This window comes from Tyto alba, unplaced genomic scaffold, assembly GCF_018691265.1.
Source record: "Tyto alba isolate M040663 unplaced genomic scaffold, T.alba_DEE_v4.0 Super-Scaffold_18, whole genome shotgun sequence".
Classification (NCBI taxonomy): Eukaryota; Metazoa; Chordata; class Aves; order Strigiformes; family Tytonidae; genus Tyto; species Tyto alba.
Window position 1 is genome coordinate 5,927,358 of NW_024881280.1, and position 19,477 is coordinate 5,946,834.

Genomic DNA, 19,477 nt, shown 5'->3' on the forward strand with positions numbered 1-19,477 from the left:
ACCAGGGATGAACAATAGTATACCATGGGGACGGGAGAAAGTGCCTTCCGTCTCGCATGATGCGGCTGTTCAGGCTAACAAGTTGTGAACAGAACTGTCTGGCAGCAGGTAGGAGTTGACCGAATGTTCCCTGAGCTGGAATGACACACATTGAAGGCTGGTATTAACAAAAAAGCAGCCCCATTCCAGTGCTGTTCTGTTCAGGACCCCTAAATGCACTAGTAGGGGTTGGGGTTTGTATTGCTTCTAGATCATTTTGGCTATACCGGTCTTCTTCATGAACACTCAGTGCACAGCAGAGATGCTCTTCTTCCTTCCCCTACATATTCTTGACTTACACATGCTGGAAGTGCACTCCCTGCTTTGCAATGACCCCTGCAGTGTGATGAAGGGTAGTGGAGCATGGAAGCTCCCTGCTGGCTGGCACAACATTAGCTATAGAGGGATAACTCTTCTTCTGGTCCTGAATTGCTGCAGGGGGACTTACGCCCAGTTCTTAAGTGCCACCCACCAGGGAGGCCCTATCAAACCTCTTTATCTGGTTTGTCTTTCTGCCCTTGAAAGCCTCTGAGGCTACTGAGACAAAGAGGGGTCCTAACCCTAGTGCTCTGCGTATTCAAACATGAGGACTGATGCACATGTTCTGTACAGGATGAGCCCAAGAGCTTGAGGGAACAAAAAAAAAAAAAAAAAAAAAGGAAAAGCTACCACTTCTGAGAAAACACAGAAAACCAAACAATAGTTTAAAAAATGGCTTACCTACTACATCTGCTTGAAACTGTTGTTGAGATGCATTGTGAGTTTGCAGTAGCTTCTGTAGTGAGATTCTTATCCTGGGTTAGCATCTGTGAGGAACTTGGTTAAGTCAGACTCGCAAAGCGCAGTCCGTCCTCCGCCAGCCACACCAGGGCAAACTGCTTCAGAGCTGTTTGGAAAAGGGGTGATACAGGTAAGGAATTCTGAAGTCAGAGGCGAGCGTTTGGGATTAAATGATTGCAGAATGTTAACAGCAGCTCGTGAGCCAAAATGGATGTTTAACAAGTGGAGTCTGAAAAGGAGGTGGGGATGGACAGATTCAAACACTGTTAACTTAATGAGAGATGAAAGAATCACAAACACTTGTTGCCTGCCTGCTAGACAGAGCAGAAACTAACCTTTTACAGGTTTTACACTGGATCCCTTGAAATGTAGTCTGCCATGGACAAAGAGATCTGAGACCAATGCTCTTCAGCATTTTTGTTGGACCACAGAAATGCATCAGCTGTTGAAAGGTCTTGCTCAAAATATCCCTACCGCTGTACTTCATGAAGGGGGGAGAGGGGTGCAAACCAAAAGAACAAGGCTAAAGCATTTTGTTCTGACTCGGTAATGTCATTTCTCAAGAAAAGAGAAAGTATTCCCAAAAGGCAATTAAAGATCCAAGCAACAGACATTTAAAAAGCCTGGCTTTAGCTATGAATTTATCTGTTACTCTAGTTCCAATATTTGAAGAAACCTCTAAGCTTATGCCGTGTAATTAGAGATGTCAGTGTATAAGCACTTGGATTTATTTAAGGATCTAGTCTCTACTTTCAGTACTCTGTCCCAGGTAAAGTATCATCAGTGTTGTACTGTAACTGCAAGTGTTCCACTCGCTGACCCACAACTGCATCACTTGCTGCTGCTTTGTCCTAACACAATGTGAAGGTGAAGAAAGCTTGCCTGCCAGGCTTGGGAGATGAGAGGGATAAAATGACCTGAGATGGGCTATAATGAATACTGAAATTTACCTCGGTAGCCTGGATATTTTCAAACGTTAATGCTAGCTTTTCATAAAAGGTCAAAAAATTCTAGAAGGGAGTTACAAAGGATAAGGTGGAGGCTTGACTTCAATTCCTCTCCTGAGTTCTAGTCAAGCTCTAATGAGGGATGGAGGTAGGTGTGGTCAGAACCTGCTATGAGGACAGAAATGTCCAGCAGACAGGACCTCTGATTACAGTACAAACAACCTGAAATTCCATGGGACAAAGTCTGAACAGATTTGTTTGTCCTAGGAAAACATGACCACCTGATCATACTGGGCTGCTTCAAGGTTTCCAGAAATAGGGGCATACTGCAGCTGGTGTGAACAAGTCCCCTAAAGGAATGTTTGTACATCAGAAATTCCTGCCAAAAACCTAACTAATGGACAGGAGACCACACATCGAGAATGAAGGGTTGCTTGGCTGGACTGTACACTGTAAATTTTAGCATGGCACTTGGCTGCCTGGCTACCCAAAACCAAATGGATTAGTAAAAGAGAGCTTGTGTAGTAAAGAACCAGCTGGAGCAGGGGGGGGAAAAAGAAAAAAACCCAAACAAACAAAACAAAACAAAACAAACAAACAAACAAACAAAAAAACCAAAAAACAAAAAACAAAACAACAAAAAAACAAGCCACAACAAATGCATCTAATGATCTATTAAACTACTAGCTCTGCCTGGAGACTTAGTTTTCCATAGAAGAAAATGAGAGTTTGTTAACCACAAAGGCTCTAGTTGAAACTTGTCATCTATGCCATGCCAGAAGTTTTGTGTGTGAGCAGAGGCATGCACACATTAATTGCCGTGCCTGAATTCCAGAAGGCCAGCAAAGCCTATTCTTCCCCCATGGCTTCTGTAAAAACATACAGATGCATCTCTGTGCCTGATGGGCAACACAATGAAAGCATTATCTAGTCATATTTTATTTTTTTAATAAAGCCACTCCTTGTGGAAAGCTTGTACATCTGTGGTTGGTAGATAATTAATTTGGTTCTGGCATGTTCCTGGAAAAGCATTTCTGAAGTATCACGCAAAGCTTGGCTTTCCTGTTGATCATGAATTTTCTAGGAAGAGGAACTTACAGATTCTCTGTGACACCCATTTCCCCAAAGCAGCAGCTGAGCTTGCTCAACCCATTAACGACGTTTCTGCCCCGTAGGCAAAATCTGGGTGGCAGAGCCCACAGGACAGCTGTGCTCTGTGGCGGCAGCTGAGAGTTGTGGTTGGCTTCTGACTCTCGGTGGCACTCCCGCAGCCCGGCGTGGAGTCGGGGGCCGCTGGTGCTTTGGTTTACTTTCCATCCCACTTCCCCATCCCGTGTCCTTGCTGGTGGCTGTTTTGCTTGGCACGAAGCGGTGAGGCAGGTGCAAGCAGGAGGCAATGAGACCCCTCGGAGCTGTTGGAAGCTGCCCTGCACTCCTTTGGCCACAAGGCCCAAGGCAGCAGCTCCGGGGAGCTCAGCTCCGCTATTTCAGGCAGCTTCTCCCTGAGCGACGTCGTGCAGGCCGTGTGTGAACTGGGGCTGCCTCCGTTGCATTTCTAGAGCTGGCGGCATTATGCTTACGGGCATCAGGCTGCAAAATTCCCCCCTGCTTGTGAAGAAAGCTGGTGCTGGAGTTAAAACAGGCGTGAACACTCCACTCAGGCTGACCCGTGATTCTTCATAGGGTAACTGCGTATTGGCTGGCTGCAAATTGGTCATGGGGCTGAACGTGAAACAAAGCCAGGACCACAAACTCCATCTTGACCCATGGAAATGTGGTTGGAAAATATCAACTACAGGCTGTCGGGAAAGGTGGTGAAATACAAGCAAGAATAGTAAAGCTGTGGGATAGGAGGCAAAGGGTGACCTTGCACACACACACAAAAAAAAAAAAAAAAAAAAAGGAGAAACAGAAAAACAGAAAAAAAGACTTGAAACCAAGTGTTGCACCACTGCCCAGATCCAGGCTATGAGGAGCTGTAAAACTCAGGGGCTGCAGGGAGTGAGACTGTTTACCGAGCTACCTGGGTTCTTAGAAGATCGAAGAGGATGAATATGAGAAGATGTTTCTGAAGATGAACAAATCCTCGCTGAAAGGAGGGGGAGAGGGGACAAAGGGGTAGGCTGTGCAACTGCAAGAAATTGGCTGGTTTTCTGTTGAAACATCTTGACTAAGCAGTGTGGCTCCAGTGAACTTTCAGGCCAAATCACCTCAGCTGCTTTCAGCACATTCATTTTACTGCCTGTGTCCTCTTTTTCATCATTCAGTCACCCAGCTTGCAAAGGTTCCTGGTTTGTCAGTCTCTCAGCTTAAAGCAATTACAGCTGCAGCTTGAGACTTCCTTTCTCCACAAGCAATGTAGTGGTGGTCAGCACTTCTTCCGCCTTAGTGTGGGGGCCTATAATCTCTCCTCTTCAGTCTCAGTGCTTTCACTGGGTCCAGCTATTTACAGATACTGTAGTCCCTTCCTCCCTGCCTTTCCTTTCTACCTTACCAGCTGGAAGTCTTCTTCCAGGTCCTGCACTCTTCTGCTTTGACTTCACTAGCTCTTTCCTTCCTGAGTCTATTGTTCCTGCTTTCAGCAGGAGGTTGTCATCAAAACAGTCGCTGCCCCCAACTGCGCCCATGCTGGTCCTTTCCCTTAAATTCTCCTCAGAGCTTCCCTACAGGTGCTACACAGTTCCTAAGGAATGCTGCATCCACAGTCCTATGGATGTTTGTCTCACCAGTGGCCCTGCATCCTCTCTAGGCATTGTGGCCACCTGCGGAGCTGAAGCACTGCTACCTACTCCCTCTCCACCCAAATCCTTCACAATAACCTGTCTGACAGCAGTGCTTGCACTGTGTATGTTTACAAAAGAGCTTTATAGTAAGCCAACAGCTTTCTCATCTTGCCGTGCTCACCTTGTCTTTTCCATTAGCTCTGCCTGCTCTGCTTCAGCAAGCTTCCTACGCTTGTAGGGACTGTAAGCAACTAGTCCCTGTACGAGAAGGATTCAGTTTAGAAAACTCTGGAGAGTAGGGTGATCTTCAGGGAAAAGAGATTACATGTCCGCTGGAAGACTTGGAAGGGTCATGTCTGTTAGGAGGACATCCCTGCCAGCTCTGACCTCAAGCAAGTTAGTGCCTGTGCTGTGAACTGGCCTCAAAGGAGGGTGAGGTAGCTTGGGGCCTGCGCACTGCCCACCTTGCTTCCATATGGTGTGATGAGTAGGACTTGAAGCTGTATGTCACTTGTGTGACTGTCACCTGCCAAACAGCCTGCTCCTGGCAGGGATACCTGTAACATCTCCAAACTGAGCATTACAGCAAGGTCTAAAACTTCTCCTCCGATCCAGGAAACCCCAGGGCACATCTGCCAGCTCACCCCTGCTTTGGGGTATCCCCAAAGCCTCCAAAGTCCTGAGTACCTGTCAGGCCAGTCAGAGGTGATGCTACTAGATGTTTGAAAATAAACATTCAATTAGAATATTGGAAATGGGGGTACAAAAGAAAAGCCTGAAGACACACATATATACACACAGACACACACACTCACCTAACAAGTACTCGGGAGCAATCGGGAGCAGCATGCCCCTTCCCTGGCCCCAGACTCCAGTTCCCTTTTCCACCAAACCCCAGCAGTTTTGCCTGTCAGCCCAGCAATGTCGGCTAGAACAAGTGGAAGGGGTAGTCCTCTCTTCTCCCTTTCAAAGCTCCCTAGCCCTTCCCTTACTTGCTTCAGCAATCGCACAAGCAGATCAGCTCAGTCATGCAATGACAGTCAGCATTTGCGCAGGGCTAGGGACGCGACTCGGCCCACGGCCACCACTTGCCAGAGTGGTTGCAAGGGACAGCATACGCAGCAGGCACAGCCTTTTGGCTACAACACAACCCCTAGTTGGATCAAGCCAACCGTGGCTGTGCTCCTCAGTATCTCCTGAGTTACCCATCCGCTCTGATCCTTAATTTGTGTGTTCCTTCTACCTTTGCTGGCTTTTCTCCAAACCACATTTGTAAGATGGCAATAAAATCGCATAGAGTTGTAAACCTGAACAAAATACCTCTACACATAGTGTATTAGCTCCTTATCTTAGATCTTGCTGGAAGCATTGCATGGAGTTGGTGTGTGACACGACTGCCTGCCTCAGTGTTATACTTTTTCCTAGGGAGGCACCTACTAATTACACTCAGTCTGGCAGACTGGTCACCCACGACTCTCAGCCAGCTGCTTCCCTTGCATCAATCCCAGCAAATATGTAAACTTAGGGAAATGCAGGGCAGCTTGCTGATCTGACAGAAACCTAACCCAACCAAAGGAAAAGTCTTCTATATGATCCTTGAAGCTACAGGAAATTTGGAGCATCTTCTTACACTCTCTGGGAAGGGGTATACCTGCTGAGAATCCATCCCTTGCTCTAGCAAGAGGGAGAACGCTTTCTATCAGATTCTCCTTTCCTCCTCTCCTCCATTTGTGGCTATGCTTGCTCTTTCCACTACCAGGAATAGGCAGGCTGCCCTGAAATACCGAGCAGAGCTCTCTCCCAGGGTTACTGACTATCCCCAGGGGAAAACATACGGCTTAGTTAGTGTCTGTAAGCTGCTTGGTAAGAAAAAAAAAAAAAAAAAAAAAAGAAAACAAAACCCCTTGTGTTAGGAATTGCTGCTTTCCCCAAGGCATCACTGTAGATTCCTGGTACCCCTCCGCTCATGCTGTGATCCATGTGAAAGTGTATCTCCCATTTATTTTTTGGGAAGTTTACTGAATGTGCTGCCCCCACTCTCCTAATCTTCTCATTCAGCAAAAGCATTAGGCCAACAGCTCTGAGCAGGAGAGTGGGACTCAGCCACCTCATCCCGCTCCTGCATAGTCCTTTCACCCACGTTCTTTGCTGGGTAGTGGGAAGAACATGAGGCCCCTCCTCCCCTCTGTCTCCCTGCTTCTGAACAGACTCCCAGAGCAGCACTCTCTCTTCCCCTTGGCTCAGACCTGCAAATGCAGGGCAGGTTTTATCCCCATCAAAGGACTTCGCTCCTGAGCCTCTCCAGCCGACTTTCACAGTAACCTTATGTCCTCAGACAACAAGACTTCTGTACTGAAAAAGTGTCCCCAGTGGTATGGCAGACTCCAAGAACAAGCCTGGTCACTGTCCTTTGCTTTCCTTCACCCTTTTGGATGATGCTGGGGACTATCTTTTACTGACAGAGGTAGGTAACAAGCGAGGCGATCTCTGATTAGGAGGCTACATCGGGCTCAGGATCTGATGTCACAGCAGTGAGGAAGAAAGAGGCAGATGTCAGATGTGATGTAGATGGACAGGGAAGCCGAAGGCCAAAGAGCAGGCTGCCAGCTTGGAGCTCAGAAATTCAGCACCAAAGCACGTGAGATGCAAAAGAAAGAGATGCAGGAAATAGCAAGAACTGTGCAGTGACAGCACGCGCTTGCAGGGAACAGTCAACAGCAGGAGGTCTTTCCTGTACTGACAAAGGCAACAAAAAGAAGCTATTTCTCAGACCAGCAGCATGCTCTTCCTGCTGCTTCTATGTAAAACTGATGGACAGGATCAGCAGCTTTGCCAGGACTTGGAGCAACCAGCATGGGCTGGAAGGCCTGCAAGGGACCCAGCTGAACCAGAGAAGCTCGAATCACCCTGCTGTAGCAAGACACAGCTCAGTGAACAAAAACTGCGCACACCCCACGGAGGTGAGGAGCCTGCACTGTATCTCCCCATGTCTCCTGGCACAGAGGGGCAGAGACAAAGTGTGACACTGACCTACTGGCCTCGGAGGCTGCCTTGGCTCCTCTGGGGCACATGCGGTTTCTCTCTCACAAGCCCCGGCGGGCGTAACGCCAGCACGAACAGACTCTGTCCCTCCTAACCCCTATCACACAGCCAAACGCAGACCTAGGGAGAGGAGAGCCAGCAGAGGAAGGGAGCAGCACCTCACTACAGCCGGTGACACAGGCAGGAGCGAGCAACTTGGGCTGAGTCTGCTCGAGCCAACGTGAACACCTCCGCTCCCAATGCACACACATCACCTGAACTTGCTCCTCTACACGACCAGACGCAGCTTACGCAGCCTCCACCCTGGCACCACACAGTCTCTCTCCTGACTTTCTGTCTAGTTTTGCCTCTCAGGGCCCTGAGTGCACTAACAGGCCATAACTGTCCTGAACAGCCTCACCCGGGGCCTGTACCCACACCCTCTGCCCGCCAGGATGGAGGTGTTTCCATTTAAGCTTGGCCCGGAGCCACCAGTCCCTGTCTGAGCTAGATTGGAAGAATAGTGTTTCCTGGTTGTGCTTTGTTAATCCCAACCTGTCGGCTGGTTTGCCAGCCTGACCTCAGACTTGCCTTGTCACCACAGACATGTCTGGCAGTTGCTGGGCCTGATACAGACCTGGGGATTGACTTCCCAGCTTGACTGCAGACTATCTCATCATCGTGAGCTTGCCCAGCTATCGCAGTTCTTGGTCAAATCTGGCCGCTACCCTGGACCCTCCTGGCCCTCCTTGCCCAGGTACTGTGGTGACGGGCCATGGCTGATGAGGGCCCAGCCCCGCTGGCCACGGGAATGGCCCCTCACAGCTCTCCTTCTCCTAGATATCTCCTGATATCAGCTCTCCTGGAGTGACTGCCAGGACAGCTGCACCATGAATGGCATGGGGGAACTCAACTGGTTTAAAAATAGCTGTGAGGAAAAAGCTATCGGTTACTTCTACCTGAATTGATTCCCCAGTACAGCTTGTGTAATCCCAGAAATGGGTATATAGGCACAATTAAGGTAGCGTAACAACAGCAACAGACACCAGGAGCTACTTAAGACAAGACTGCTGCCAAGAATGAGCCCTGGCAGGCTAGATCAGGCTTCACTACCCAGTTCATCTCCAAGTACCTTGAATAAGACCTGTCAGCCAGAAGCCTCTCATCTTACTGTAAGGCAACGTGCCTCCCGTATCAGGTCTCGCTCTGATCATGTAGTCAGAGCTTTGCTGACTCCCAGAACGCTGGACTCCATACCCCTGCTAAACCTGCAGGGGTTTACTGCTGGGTTTTTTTTTGCTCAACAACTCAGTTGTTCCTGATTGCATCTGTATGTCCCAAGGCCTTATGGATCTTGCTAGGATCATGGGTCCTAGGTTCCTACTGCAACGAATTCTACGGTCTACCTTACATATCTGTGGAAATGAGTGAAAGGAAAACCTTTAAATTTAAACTGAAAGTTGTCCAGATGTTGGTACATTTAACTGTTTTTTTTTTTTTCAGTGGCAAGGTGGTGTTACAGACCAATCTCCCTTTGGAAGTAAGGAAATCACAATCTACTGCATTTTAATAATACCACGCTGAGTAGCTTTTGTTGTTGCCTTTCTGAACCTCCCATTCCTCTGCACTCACTCTGGGGTGGGGTTTCTTTTTGGCTAAAGCATGAAATGGGCTACGTGCCACTGACTTTTAGTTCAAAGCGCAACCCTAATTTTTTCTGTTTTTCTTGGATTATAACTGAAGGACTTTCCAGTCCATTCCCTCCTGCTTCCAGGCAGGTAATATAGTACTTTAAGGCCCTGACACCATCTTTGGGCTTGAAGTAACAAACTCCCTACCTCGGTTACCGCCCGGGAGGAAGGCCACAGACTGCGACGCGGGCGATGGCGCGTCAGCGAGGAGGGGCCCTGGCCCGAAACACCGCCCCTGCGCCCGGGGAAGGTGGGGTCCCCCCCCCCCCTTTCATGGCGGCGGGGGCTGACCCCCGCGGGGAGCCGTCCGTGGGCCGGCGTGGGCTCAGGCGGCACCCGTACCGCGGGCCCGGCGGCACCCGTCGCCGCAGTGCGGTCTGGGAAGGAGAGATCATGGCGGCGGAGCCCAGCAAGACGGAGATCCAGACTCTTTTCAAGCGGCTCCGGGCAGCGCCGGCGAACAAGGTAGCGGGGCGGGCTGCTTCCCGGGCTCCGGGGCTCGTGGGGAGGGGGGGGTCGGGGGTCGCCGCCGCCTCAGCCTCAGCCTCAGCCCGGCCGTCCCTCTGCCTTCGCTTTAGTCGTGCTTCGACTGCGGCGCCAAGAACCCGAGCTGGGCCAGCGTCACCTACGGGGTGTTCCTGTGCATCGACTGCTCCGGCGTCCACAGGTCGCTGGGCGTCCACCTCAGCTTCGTCAGGTGCGTGGGGGGGGCCGGGGAGCGTGGCCCGTGGGTGAGCGCCGGGCAGGCCGGCGGCGCGGGAGCACACGCAGGGAGGGAGGGGGCGGCGGGAGGGGGGCGCCGGCTCGCCGGAGGTTTTGGGGTGGCTCAGCCCGGGGGGGGGCGGTTTGTGAGGCGCCTCCGCTTAACCTGGCGGGAGGGCGGTGGGACTGCCGGGGGCGGGGGGCGAGCGGATCCCGCCGGTGAGGCAGCAGCACGGAAGGCTTTCTTGTAATGCTGAGTCAGGCAAAAAGAGGAATAGCATTTAATCTTTTCAGCGTAGCGGGGGAGATGGTGTTGGGTTTTCAGCCGATTGATCTGATTTTCAGTGCTTGTAAAAAAATAGCATTGTAAGTAACGGAGCTGCGACCTTTACTTAGTCAGAGGTAAGTTGAGTAACCGGTGTGAGGCATCCTCTCTCACCGGCTTTACTTGGCTGTTTTCTCACTTGCTTTGTCATGTGTTGTGGCCCGATCCGTGGGACAGCCTGAATATGAATCTCTCATGTTGTGGCGAGGTCAGATGTAAAATGAAAGTTGTTGGCCGTGCTTTGCTAGCTCAGGCTCCGCCCTCTTAAGCAACACAAGCAAGAGGTCCTCCCAGTCAGTACGCTGTTGTTTGGTGTGAAGGTAGAACTGGGGTTTTTTCCTCACTTTAAAAGTTCAGATTAATTTCTTATGAGAGCAGAGAAGCTACCGAAATGTTCTTTTCCCGTTTTGCCTCATATATTCTGGGAATAGCAATGGAATATCTGACCGTTCTAGCTCGGAGCTTGCCTTTGTATTTGGCACGTCCTGCACATTATTAATAGAAATGATTTGTTCTCACACAGGTCCACAGAGTTGGATTCTAACTGGAACTGGTTCCAGCTGAGGTGCATGCAAGTGGGCAGCAATGCCAACGCGGTGAGGAGCCTCTGTAGGCATTTTGCTTGCTTTCTCTCTTGCTAATCCACGTCCTCTGTTTCTTGACCCTCTCCTCGGTGTGGCTTTCAGGGTACCAACCTCTCCATCTTTTTGGGAAATGTGGCATGAGGGGAGGTGTTTGTCAAGGGTGCTTAGAATGCAGACCGTGACCTTTGAACACATTGCTTTCTGATATGCCGGTTTGTTATTTCCTTACATATTTAAATGAGAGATATAGTCCTCTTAAGGGAAAGGAGTTAGTAACACCCATCAGTTGGAAAGCTCACGCTCAGCGTTGTGACTCAGAAGCATCCTCCTGTAGAAGACAGGGGTGTTTTCTTAGCCCTCTGGGGCCTGGAGTGACACTTTGTGGAGAAAGCTGATCAATGAGTGGTTGGTTTGTGCTGTGTGCTCAGTATTCTGTCCCTTGTCTCTGGGAAGCTTCTTTTTTTCTGTTGAGTTTAAGTTAATGTCTCATGCTTGCTTGAGTCTGATCTAGCAGTCGGGAGACTGAATGTCGGTCTCTTTTCAGACTGCTTTCTTCCGCCAGCACGGCTGCACTACCACAGATGCCAACGCAAAGTATAATAGTCGAGCTGCTCAGATGTACAGGGAGAAGATCCAGCAGCTGGCAAGTGCTGCCATGGCCAAGTACGGCACTGATGTAAGTCTGAGCAGCTCTGTACTGTTAGATGTGTAGTGCTGGATGCTGAGTCTCATAGGATATCGTCTTTTTTTCCCCTCTTCTCTTTTCAGCTGCTTATAGATGGACTGAGTGGTGCCCCTGGGCACTCCCCTGACAAGAGTGATGCTGATTTCTTCATGGAGCATACGCAGGTGAGAAGAATTGTCTAAACCAGACAGCATTAACAGCTCTCAAGTAGCCAGCTGTGCGGCCCCGAGCCGTCCCACTTAGTTTGTAAGGACTTGAAGTTATACTCTCATTCAGTACTAATGTGGAGGAACTAAAATTCAGTCACCAGTCCGGGACATAGTCACATATCTAAACCGTCCTTCACGGAGCATGTAATATTCACATCCTGTGCAAGAATATCTTTATCTTCAAGGAATACTCAGAGCTACCAGCTACTCGCTGGAAAATGCTTTGTGTGCTGCATTAATGCAAAGTCTCTGTGTACAGTTGAAGCAAGGACTGGCTATTACTTTAAACTTCTGGGTTAGTCAGCTTTTCAGTGGATAAACCCTGGTAAAGTGGCTTTGGGCAACTGTTCACACAATGCTAGGCGGACTTTCTCAAGTGAATAGAGTGCCATGAGAATTGGCTGTATGGAAATAAAGACAGTGGAAGCTGAGATTATTTTTCTTCCAGGGAAACTCATTCATGCTCTTTGTCCCAGATTTAACCTGGAAAGTCCTCACAGTAGCTGACTCTGATACTGCTGTTGAGTGATGCTATCATTCTTCCTGGCCTTTCATTCAGCTTAGCTTCTAGTTTTTTCTTTAATTTTTGTCCCAGCTAAGGGAATGTGGACTTGTCCATGTGTTATCTTCAGTGAAGGCATAGTCTGGAGTTTAGAACATGTTTCCTTTGGCCTAAAACTGAATACAGGTCACTAAACCTGGAGTTCAGGATTGTGGGGTTCATTTCTCTTCTGCAAATCACTGGAATCTCCTTGCAGTCTTCCAGTACCTGGGATGTAGCAGATGCCAGCCAGAATCCTGCACAGTCTTCCTCAGAGCTGGAAAAAGCAGCAAAGTCGTCAGAAGGCAGTGAAGTGTTGAGTGAGTTCCCTGCTGAATAATTTTCCCAAGAGCCTGGCTTCATTTCCAGGAGCATACGCTTCTGTATCACGTTTGGAAGGGCTGAGCTTTTCCTTTGGTTCAGTCTTGAAGGGGTGGAATCTTTGTGCACTCTGTGATGTTTAGTTAAATTAGCAGAGACTTCTGAAAACATTGCTCTGTGTGGGATCAGTTCTCTGCTTTTCCTGAAATGCACACAAAACTGTGTTGGGGGTTAGCTGCCCCATTTCCCTGCTTCCAGACATAATTATTTGTTTAAAGACTCTCTTCTATCTCTTGAATTTGGTGGGTCTGGAAATGATCTATGAATACAAAGCAAAAAACAAAAAAAACCCAACCAACCAACCAAACAAAAAACAACAAAAAAAAACCAAAACAAACAAACAAACAAAAAAAAATAAACAAAAAACACGTTTCTAGGGTGAATTACAAAGAAACTGAGAATCTGGGGGCACAGCCGTAACTGGAAATAGCTTTCTGTATTCCCCTGCAGAGTGTTTGCTCTCTTTTAATGTGTTAAGAACACTGCAGAGGGAATAATGTGCTCTGTGGAGATGTGAAGTCGTTGTGTGTGGGAAATGGCACGTTTCAAACTAACTTAGCTCGATTGGGGTGGGGGCAGAGGAGGCGTGAAGTCATCGTGTGTGGGAAATTGCACGTTTCAAACTGTAACTTAGCTTGTTTGGGGTGGAGGCAGAGGAGGTAAAAGAGATGTAGTGGAACTGTGAGCACACTGAAAAGAAAGGGGTTGCGAATCTCTCTGCTGAATCTTTTCTTCTGTTTTTGTGCCCACAGGTTCCAGCCAGGGCCCTTCTATTGACTTGTTGAGCACATCCCCTAAAGCTCCTCTAGGTAAGTAGGACTCTTCGCTGTCTCTCAGATCAATCGTGCTCTTATCTGCTGAGTAGTAAGCTCAGTGGAGCTGGAACTGATGAACCAATTTCCAGAATGTCTAAAGGAGTTTATCTTCCCATTGAGCTATTATCTCCCTAAACCCCAAAACCAAGCCAGAGTTTACTGGAGGTTTCCTCCTTTAGATGGTTGAGTTCAAAGCTGTCACCTCAAAAGCTTCCTTTAATTTTTTGAGCTTTGGACAAAACTTGGCATTTACATATCTATAACTTGGCTGAACAAGGCTTCCCTCACTGCTGGGGTGGGGTGAGGAGCAGAAAAGGCCTTGGCTCTGTGTGAGCGCTGCTCAGCGATAACAAAACATCCCTGTGTTATTAACACCCTTTTCAGCACAAATCCCAAACATGGCCCCGTGCTAGCTGCTATGAAGGAAATCAACTCTATCCCAGCCAAAAAACAGCACACTAGCCCACAGTGGATTCATCCTGGGTGGAAAACCGTGTCCTCAAGCGTCTATTCATTCCCCGTGTTTTATGTCTCTTCCTCAGACATGTCCATGTATCTGTCAACACAAGGGTCTGCTCCTGCCAGAGGTAACTGGCTAACAGCTGGCCTGCGCTGGCTGCTTGTGACAACTCTGCCTGCCCCTCTGTGACTCTGCTTTCAACTCTCAACTTTAGCTTCCTGTGCTTGGAGGGAGAGAATGAGCCAAAGCTTACATGTATTGTATTGGGATCTAAACCAGCTGTTCTGTATCTGGAAAGGGATCTTACTGACATTTCTGTTAAATGTTTCCGGACAGTAACAAAAAAAAATCCCAAACAACTCCAAATCAAATGTTAGGAACAGTGAGCTGAAAACAGTCTTGGATAGTGTGAATGTTTTGAACCCATCTATTTCAAAAACTTACAGCAAGACTAGAAAAGATACAGGAAAGGCTGTCAAGAATGATCTAAGGTATGAGTTGGCAAGTCATGTGGGTGTCGAAAGTAAGGAGACAGTTCTATGGAAGGAAAGCCCAACGAGAGTGATAATTTGGAGCTACATGTTGGAAGCTGGGAAAATGTCCTGGGCAGTTCCTCTCTGCTTTGTTCTTGCACTTTTCCCCAGGCATCTGCTGCTTGGCCGGACCTTGGCTGGTTTTACAAGTGTGGCATGCGTCATGCCCTCGGAGTGACAGGTTCCTGGTGCAAGGTGTTGGGGGACCTGTTGCTTTTACAGCTCACTGCACTTTAGGTCCATTTTGTCATTGGTCTGTTCGTGTAAACGTGAGCTTAGGGTTCTTGCTTCTTTGTCCCCGAGGTATTGGTGAGGCGCTGACCTTCGTATGGCTCTGAAGCTGCATTTTCTTGTATTTACGTATGGAATAAATCTAGTCTTTCTCTAGCTACCCTGATCCCTACTGGATAGGGTCACCAACTGCATGGCATTTGGAGGAGCTATTCAAAGGTCTTAATTCACGTACAAGTTTCTCCAGCAATGGACATGCTTCTCTAGGCCACCAGCCTGCAGTTGTGGAGCTTCTGAGTGCATCTTTCTCGGCTGAGTGAAGTCACACAGGCTTCTGATGTAAAGCTGCATGGTGTGCCCTGGACTCTGTAGCAGCTGGACTGTGGTGGATGTTCGTGTGGGTTGCTGACTAATTTTGGCTTCTTAAATTAATTCACTTCTGCTTATTTGCTGCTTCTGTCCTCTTGCAGAACTTAAATCCTCCCTCATTGGAAAGAAGAAGCCAGGAGCTGCCAAGAAAGGGGTATGTCTGAGCTCGTGTGTTATGGAGAGGAGATAGAGCATGTCTCATGTTACTGCTGTTCTTTCCCTGGCCCTTGCTTTCTGCCCTTTATGAAGCCATGTAGTGAGAGATCCATTTGGGGAAGGAAGAGCTCTGATTCTATCGCTGTTTATTTTGAAATACAGCTTATATACTAATGGAAAAAAACAATTAGGTTTTGCATCATTACTCATTATGGTCTGAAGCGTATGTGGCTGATACCTTAGCACTGGCCACTGGTGGTTTAACTCTTGGGTGTTCTTTTGTACTCTGCTGCACACTCTGGTGGGTCTGTAGGTTGTGACTACACATGGAGAACGAAGGCCTGATCAGTGCAGCAAGGAGTAGGATTCTGGTTTTCTTCTACGATGAACAAATCACTTTTCTTTTTTTTTTTTTTTTTTCAAGTTGGGTGCAAAAAAAGGTCTTGGAGCCCAGAAAGTGAGCAGCCAGAGCTTCAGTGAGATTGAGCGGCAAGCCCAGGTGGCAGAGCAGCTGAGGGAGCAGCAGGCAGTGGAGTCCAGGAAACAAGCTGAAGAGTCCATGTAAGTGCCCTGTTTGGGCTGAATACCTTGCATACATAAGGCAGAAGTAATATGAGGTTAATGCTGTTCACCTCAGGACCACCTAATGAGGATACAGAACATGCTGCAGAATTTTAGCAGAACTGTTGTGGAAATGGGTGTTTTGATGGGTTATCAGGGTTATTCTCTGCCTTGCCCCTCCACATCGTGGGCTGGGGGAGAGGGTAATGAGCTGGTACCCACCATAGCTCTTTCCTTTAGAGTCACCTCAATGCGACTGGCTTACCAGGAACTGCAGCTTGATCGGAAGAAGGAAGAGAAGAAACTTCAGAACCTTGAAGGGAAGAAGCGTGAACAAGCAGAGAGGCTGGGCATGGGCTTGGTGTCCAGAAGGTACTTGGTGTGGATGGCAAAGGACAGACAGGTGCCTTGGAAGCACCCTGCTCTGGAAAAGTTTCCTGAAGGCAGGAGCTTCCTGCTCCTGTAACAGATAAGGAGCTGATTTAAAATGCTCATGTGCTGAACCATGTCTAAAAATGCTTTGGGCGCCAGAAGGAGTGGGCACTCTGTTCAGAGGTTGTTGTTCTCATTTGAGCTTTTCCAAAGATGCGGGCGGCCTGTCAGTGTCTAGCCCTAGAGCCCCGCTGCTTGACAGATGTCTCCCTGCAGAACACTTCCCTTAAAGTAGCTCAAGACTTCTAAGGGAGTCGGGATAAGCTAGATAAGTGATGAAGGGGGCTGACATCCCACAACTCTCCCTTGGGACTCGTGGCACCTGCCCTGCCTGTGAAGGCCAGGTTCAGTTTTGAGGCAGGCTGGTTGTAGGGGCTGGGTGCTGCCAGACCCATGGGCCCTGACTGCCTGTTTGTTGTGCTAGTTCTGTTTCACACTCGGTGATGTCTGAGATGCAAGTAATTGAGCAGGAAACGCCGCTGGCTGCAAAATCATCCCGCTCCCAATTGGACTTGTTTGAAGATGCTGGAGGCTTTACATCTGGACCCCCCAAGTAAGACTCAGCTTCAGTGTAGTCCTTGGCTCATTCCTGAATTTAATGTCTGGCCTAAATTACCTATTTTTGGTACCTAGGTACAAATATAGTCCCTTCTCATTTGAAGATGCATTTGGCTCACGATGGGAAACGGATTCTTCATGGGGTATGGACAGAGAGGAGGAACCTGAGGTGACCATTTCCAGTATTCGACCAGTTTCAGAGAGGTAAAGTGCCTGCCACTGCCACTGTACCCTCCTTGTGTGCGGGACAAAGGGATAGGTCTGAGAGCTGTGGGGAGAGATGCTGCTGTGTTATGATAGGAGCCTTGTGCTACAGAAGATAACTGGCATGTACGAGCTCAAGAAAAAGGGCCTTTGGTGAAAGAGGCTTGGGCACTTCTTTGCCTGTCGTATCCCTACGTTTGATACAGCCTTTGTGGTCATCAAGTGCTGGCTTCTCCTGAGGTGGGGAGAAAATCCTGATGGTAGCCACCACCCGAGGCTTTGTTGCTTTCCTTTGATCAGATGGGGTCTGAGAGAGAAGTCTGTTTCTGTCCTGTGTTGGTGAGCTTAAGCTGAGATGTCTTCTCTCATTTCCTCAGACCCACCGGTAGGCGGGAGACAGAGAACAGGACATCCGTTGTGGAATCCAATGAAGCTCGGCAGAAGTTTGCAGGGGCTAAAGCTATCTCTTCAGATATGTTCTTCGGGAGGGAGGTGGACGCTGAGGTAGATGCATTCTGTAGTGCCTAGGCTGGTACAGCTCTGGCTTCGTCTCCTCTTTGCTCAGGTCCTGCTTCGTTTGCTTGCGCTCTAACGGTTTTGTTTTGTTTTCTGCTGCAGTATGAAGCCAGATCCCGACTGCAGCAGCTCTCAGGCAGCAGTGCCATCAGCTCTGCAGACCTGTTTGGAGAGGCTGAGAATGCGCACTCAGGTTTGTTCGCACTCGGCAGGTTGAGGAAAGGGGCAGCTTTGGAGGACCTGGAGTGGAGGGGGTCAGGGTGCTCTCTGGAGCTGGGGGACTCCGGGCTAAATCCTGCTGGTTCTTGTAGGTGGTGTGTCAATTGGAAACGTCCTACCCGCAGCCGACATTGCACAGTTCAAGCAAGGTGTGAAATCCGTTGCTGGCAAGATGGCTGTCCTAGCCAACGGGGTGATGAACTCCCTCCAGGTGAGGTTACAGTACAGCACCTTCACACAGGCTATTGTCACGCTCAGGGACTTTCACCAAATCCTGGCTTCTGCTGGAATTATCATTGTCTTTTCAAATTACGTGGGAAGTCCCAGGTAGAGACCTGTTTTTATCTGGTGACTATACTAGCTGAGCAATTTCAGGTGGTTAGTGAACTTGGCCAACTTTATTCTCCTGGTGGCCAGGACACGTTGTTCTGCCTGTCAGATATGCCTTTTCCCCCAAATCTTGGGCAGAACTTAAAAAAGTTAAGGCAGTTACACTTCCTGCCTTTGCATGGTGTCCTGCCTAGGTAACCTTGTGCTGCATTCCAATCTCAAACACCCCAAGACCTTGTTAGCGGTCTCTGGAGTTTGCATGAGGTGTTGTAGCATGGTGTCTCGGTGTGTTTCGTCCCCAGGATCGTTACGGCTCATATTGATGACCCAGGAACTGCAACTCACAGGGAAGCCAGCAAGAGGCACTGATGCCACCTTTGCCTGGAGTAAACTCTGCAGGATTGTCTTAGTTTGTCTGGGGTGGGTGGGGAGGGGAGAAGGTAAGCAGAGGGGGTCAGGACATGGCTGCACCCAGGATGCTTTCCAAATATCTCTGGATTCCACTCTATTAAAATTCAATGTGCCCTCATACCCACTGCTATCTACTAGCCAGTGGAGGAGACAGGCCTTCTTACAGGGTTAACCTTGCTGCTGTAAAAGATATGACAGGAACTCTATGGGCTGCCCTCATCAGTGTTCCTGTTCTTGGCCCATACCTTAGCTCACCAAGTGATGGAGGAAAGGGGAACACTATTTTTCTGAACATGATGTTACCTGGTTCCCATGGACATGACTGTTTTTTTTTGTTCTGCTCAGTGGTCCCAATCCATGGTGCTGTGGAGTCCTCTGTATTTGCAGGGTCTGACATTTACCATGGGATAATCCTTTTTACTGTCTTGTAAACCAGCATATATTGATGCAGGAGAAAAAAAATCGAAGCAAAGATTATTTTTTTAGCTTCTAATTACATTATCAGCAAAAAAAGGCCCAGGTAAAGAAGTACTGTAACTATTATTTACTGGATCCTTTGGTTATTTTGTTGCCTAGCTTTGAACTGAGGTCAAAGTCCTAAACCTCTGACTTCACCGTGAGGTGGACTTTTCTGAAGTGCAGCAGTACGTGAGGAGTGTAATTTTCTGCTCCTGACTCGTGGTTTTAACAAAAGCGTGGTTTTCCTTTTCCTTGGACTGTGGTGTCAAGGACTGGGTATTAAGAAAAAGGAGGGGGAAGGGACGTTTACACACCATTAGAAGAAAGAGAGGCTGGGGCTGCTGTGAAGTTTCTGTCAGCGACCCTCTCTCGGGGGCTGTCGGCGGGCTTGCCCAGCCTGCGCCTCTCCTGTCCAGGTCGAGGGGCTGCGGTGCCCGTGGGGCTGGGCGGGGAAGGGTTACCCCGGTGGGGCAGGAGGGTGGCGGGTGTCTGGAATTCCTCCGAATTCCTCAGCCTTTGGGGCAGTGGGCTGGAGGAGGTGGGAAGGCAGGGCCGGTGCAGGGGGGAAGTACCGTGGGGCACACACACACACACA

At 48.9% G+C, this 19,477-nt stretch overlaps 2 protein-coding genes across 4 annotated transcripts in view; one reads left to right on the top strand and one right to left on the bottom strand.

Moving 5' to 3' along the window:
* The window catches only part of DDB2 (damage specific DNA binding protein 2), a 50,027-nt gene extending 40,581 nt beyond the window's left edge, over positions 1–9,446 (bottom strand). Inside the window, exons 1-2 of one of the 2 annotated variants that reach the window (XM_032993421.2) lie at positions 9,349–9,446; positions 760–925 (exon numbers count right to left, since the gene is read on the bottom strand). The gene's annotated coding sequence lies outside the window, so the exon portion shown is untranslated. Of the gene's footprint in view, positions 1–759; positions 2,370–9,348 lie in introns of those variants that run through there. The other variant, XM_042790748.1, reaches the window with a different exon arrangement.
* On the top strand, positions 9,388–18,966 carry ARFGAP2 (ADP ribosylation factor GTPase activating protein 2). Of its 2 annotated transcripts, XM_042790746.1 has the most exons (17): positions 9,388–9,666; positions 9,780–9,898; positions 10,752–10,824; positions 11,357–11,488; positions 11,581–11,661; positions 12,465–12,567; positions 13,381–13,437; positions 13,986–14,030; positions 15,138–15,190; positions 15,617–15,753; positions 15,994–16,125; positions 16,610–16,738; positions 16,819–16,947; positions 17,325–17,451; positions 17,566–17,656; positions 17,775–17,893; positions 18,315–18,966. In XM_042790746.1, the coding sequence occupies exons 1-17, from the start codon at positions 9,394–9,396 to the stop codon at positions 18,333–18,335; spliced, it is 1,821 nt and encodes a 606-aa protein (XP_042646680.1). In that variant the 5' UTR covers positions 9,388–9,393; the 3' UTR covers positions 18,336–18,966. The 2 variants fall into 2 exon arrangements, with proteins under 2 accessions (XP_042646680.1, XP_042646681.1); XM_042790747.1 differs by lacking the exon at positions 13,986–14,030 and having other exon boundaries at positions 9,392–9,666.
* The last annotated feature ends 511 nt before the right edge of the window (positions 18,967–19,477 follow it).

Coding starts and splice junctions, on each gene's coding strand:
- ARFGAP2 (XM_042790746.1), top strand. CDS start 9,394: ATGGCGCGTCAGCGAGGAGGGGCCCTGGCCCGAAACACCGCCCCTGCG. Junction 15,754..15,993: donor AAACAAGCTGAAGAGTCCAT/GTAAGTGCCCTG, acceptor TCTTTCCTTTAG/AGTCACCTCAATGCGACTGG. Junction 17,894..18,314: donor GGGTGATGAACTCCCTCCAG/GTGAGGTTACAG, acceptor TTTCGTCCCCAG/GATCGTTACGGCTCATATTG.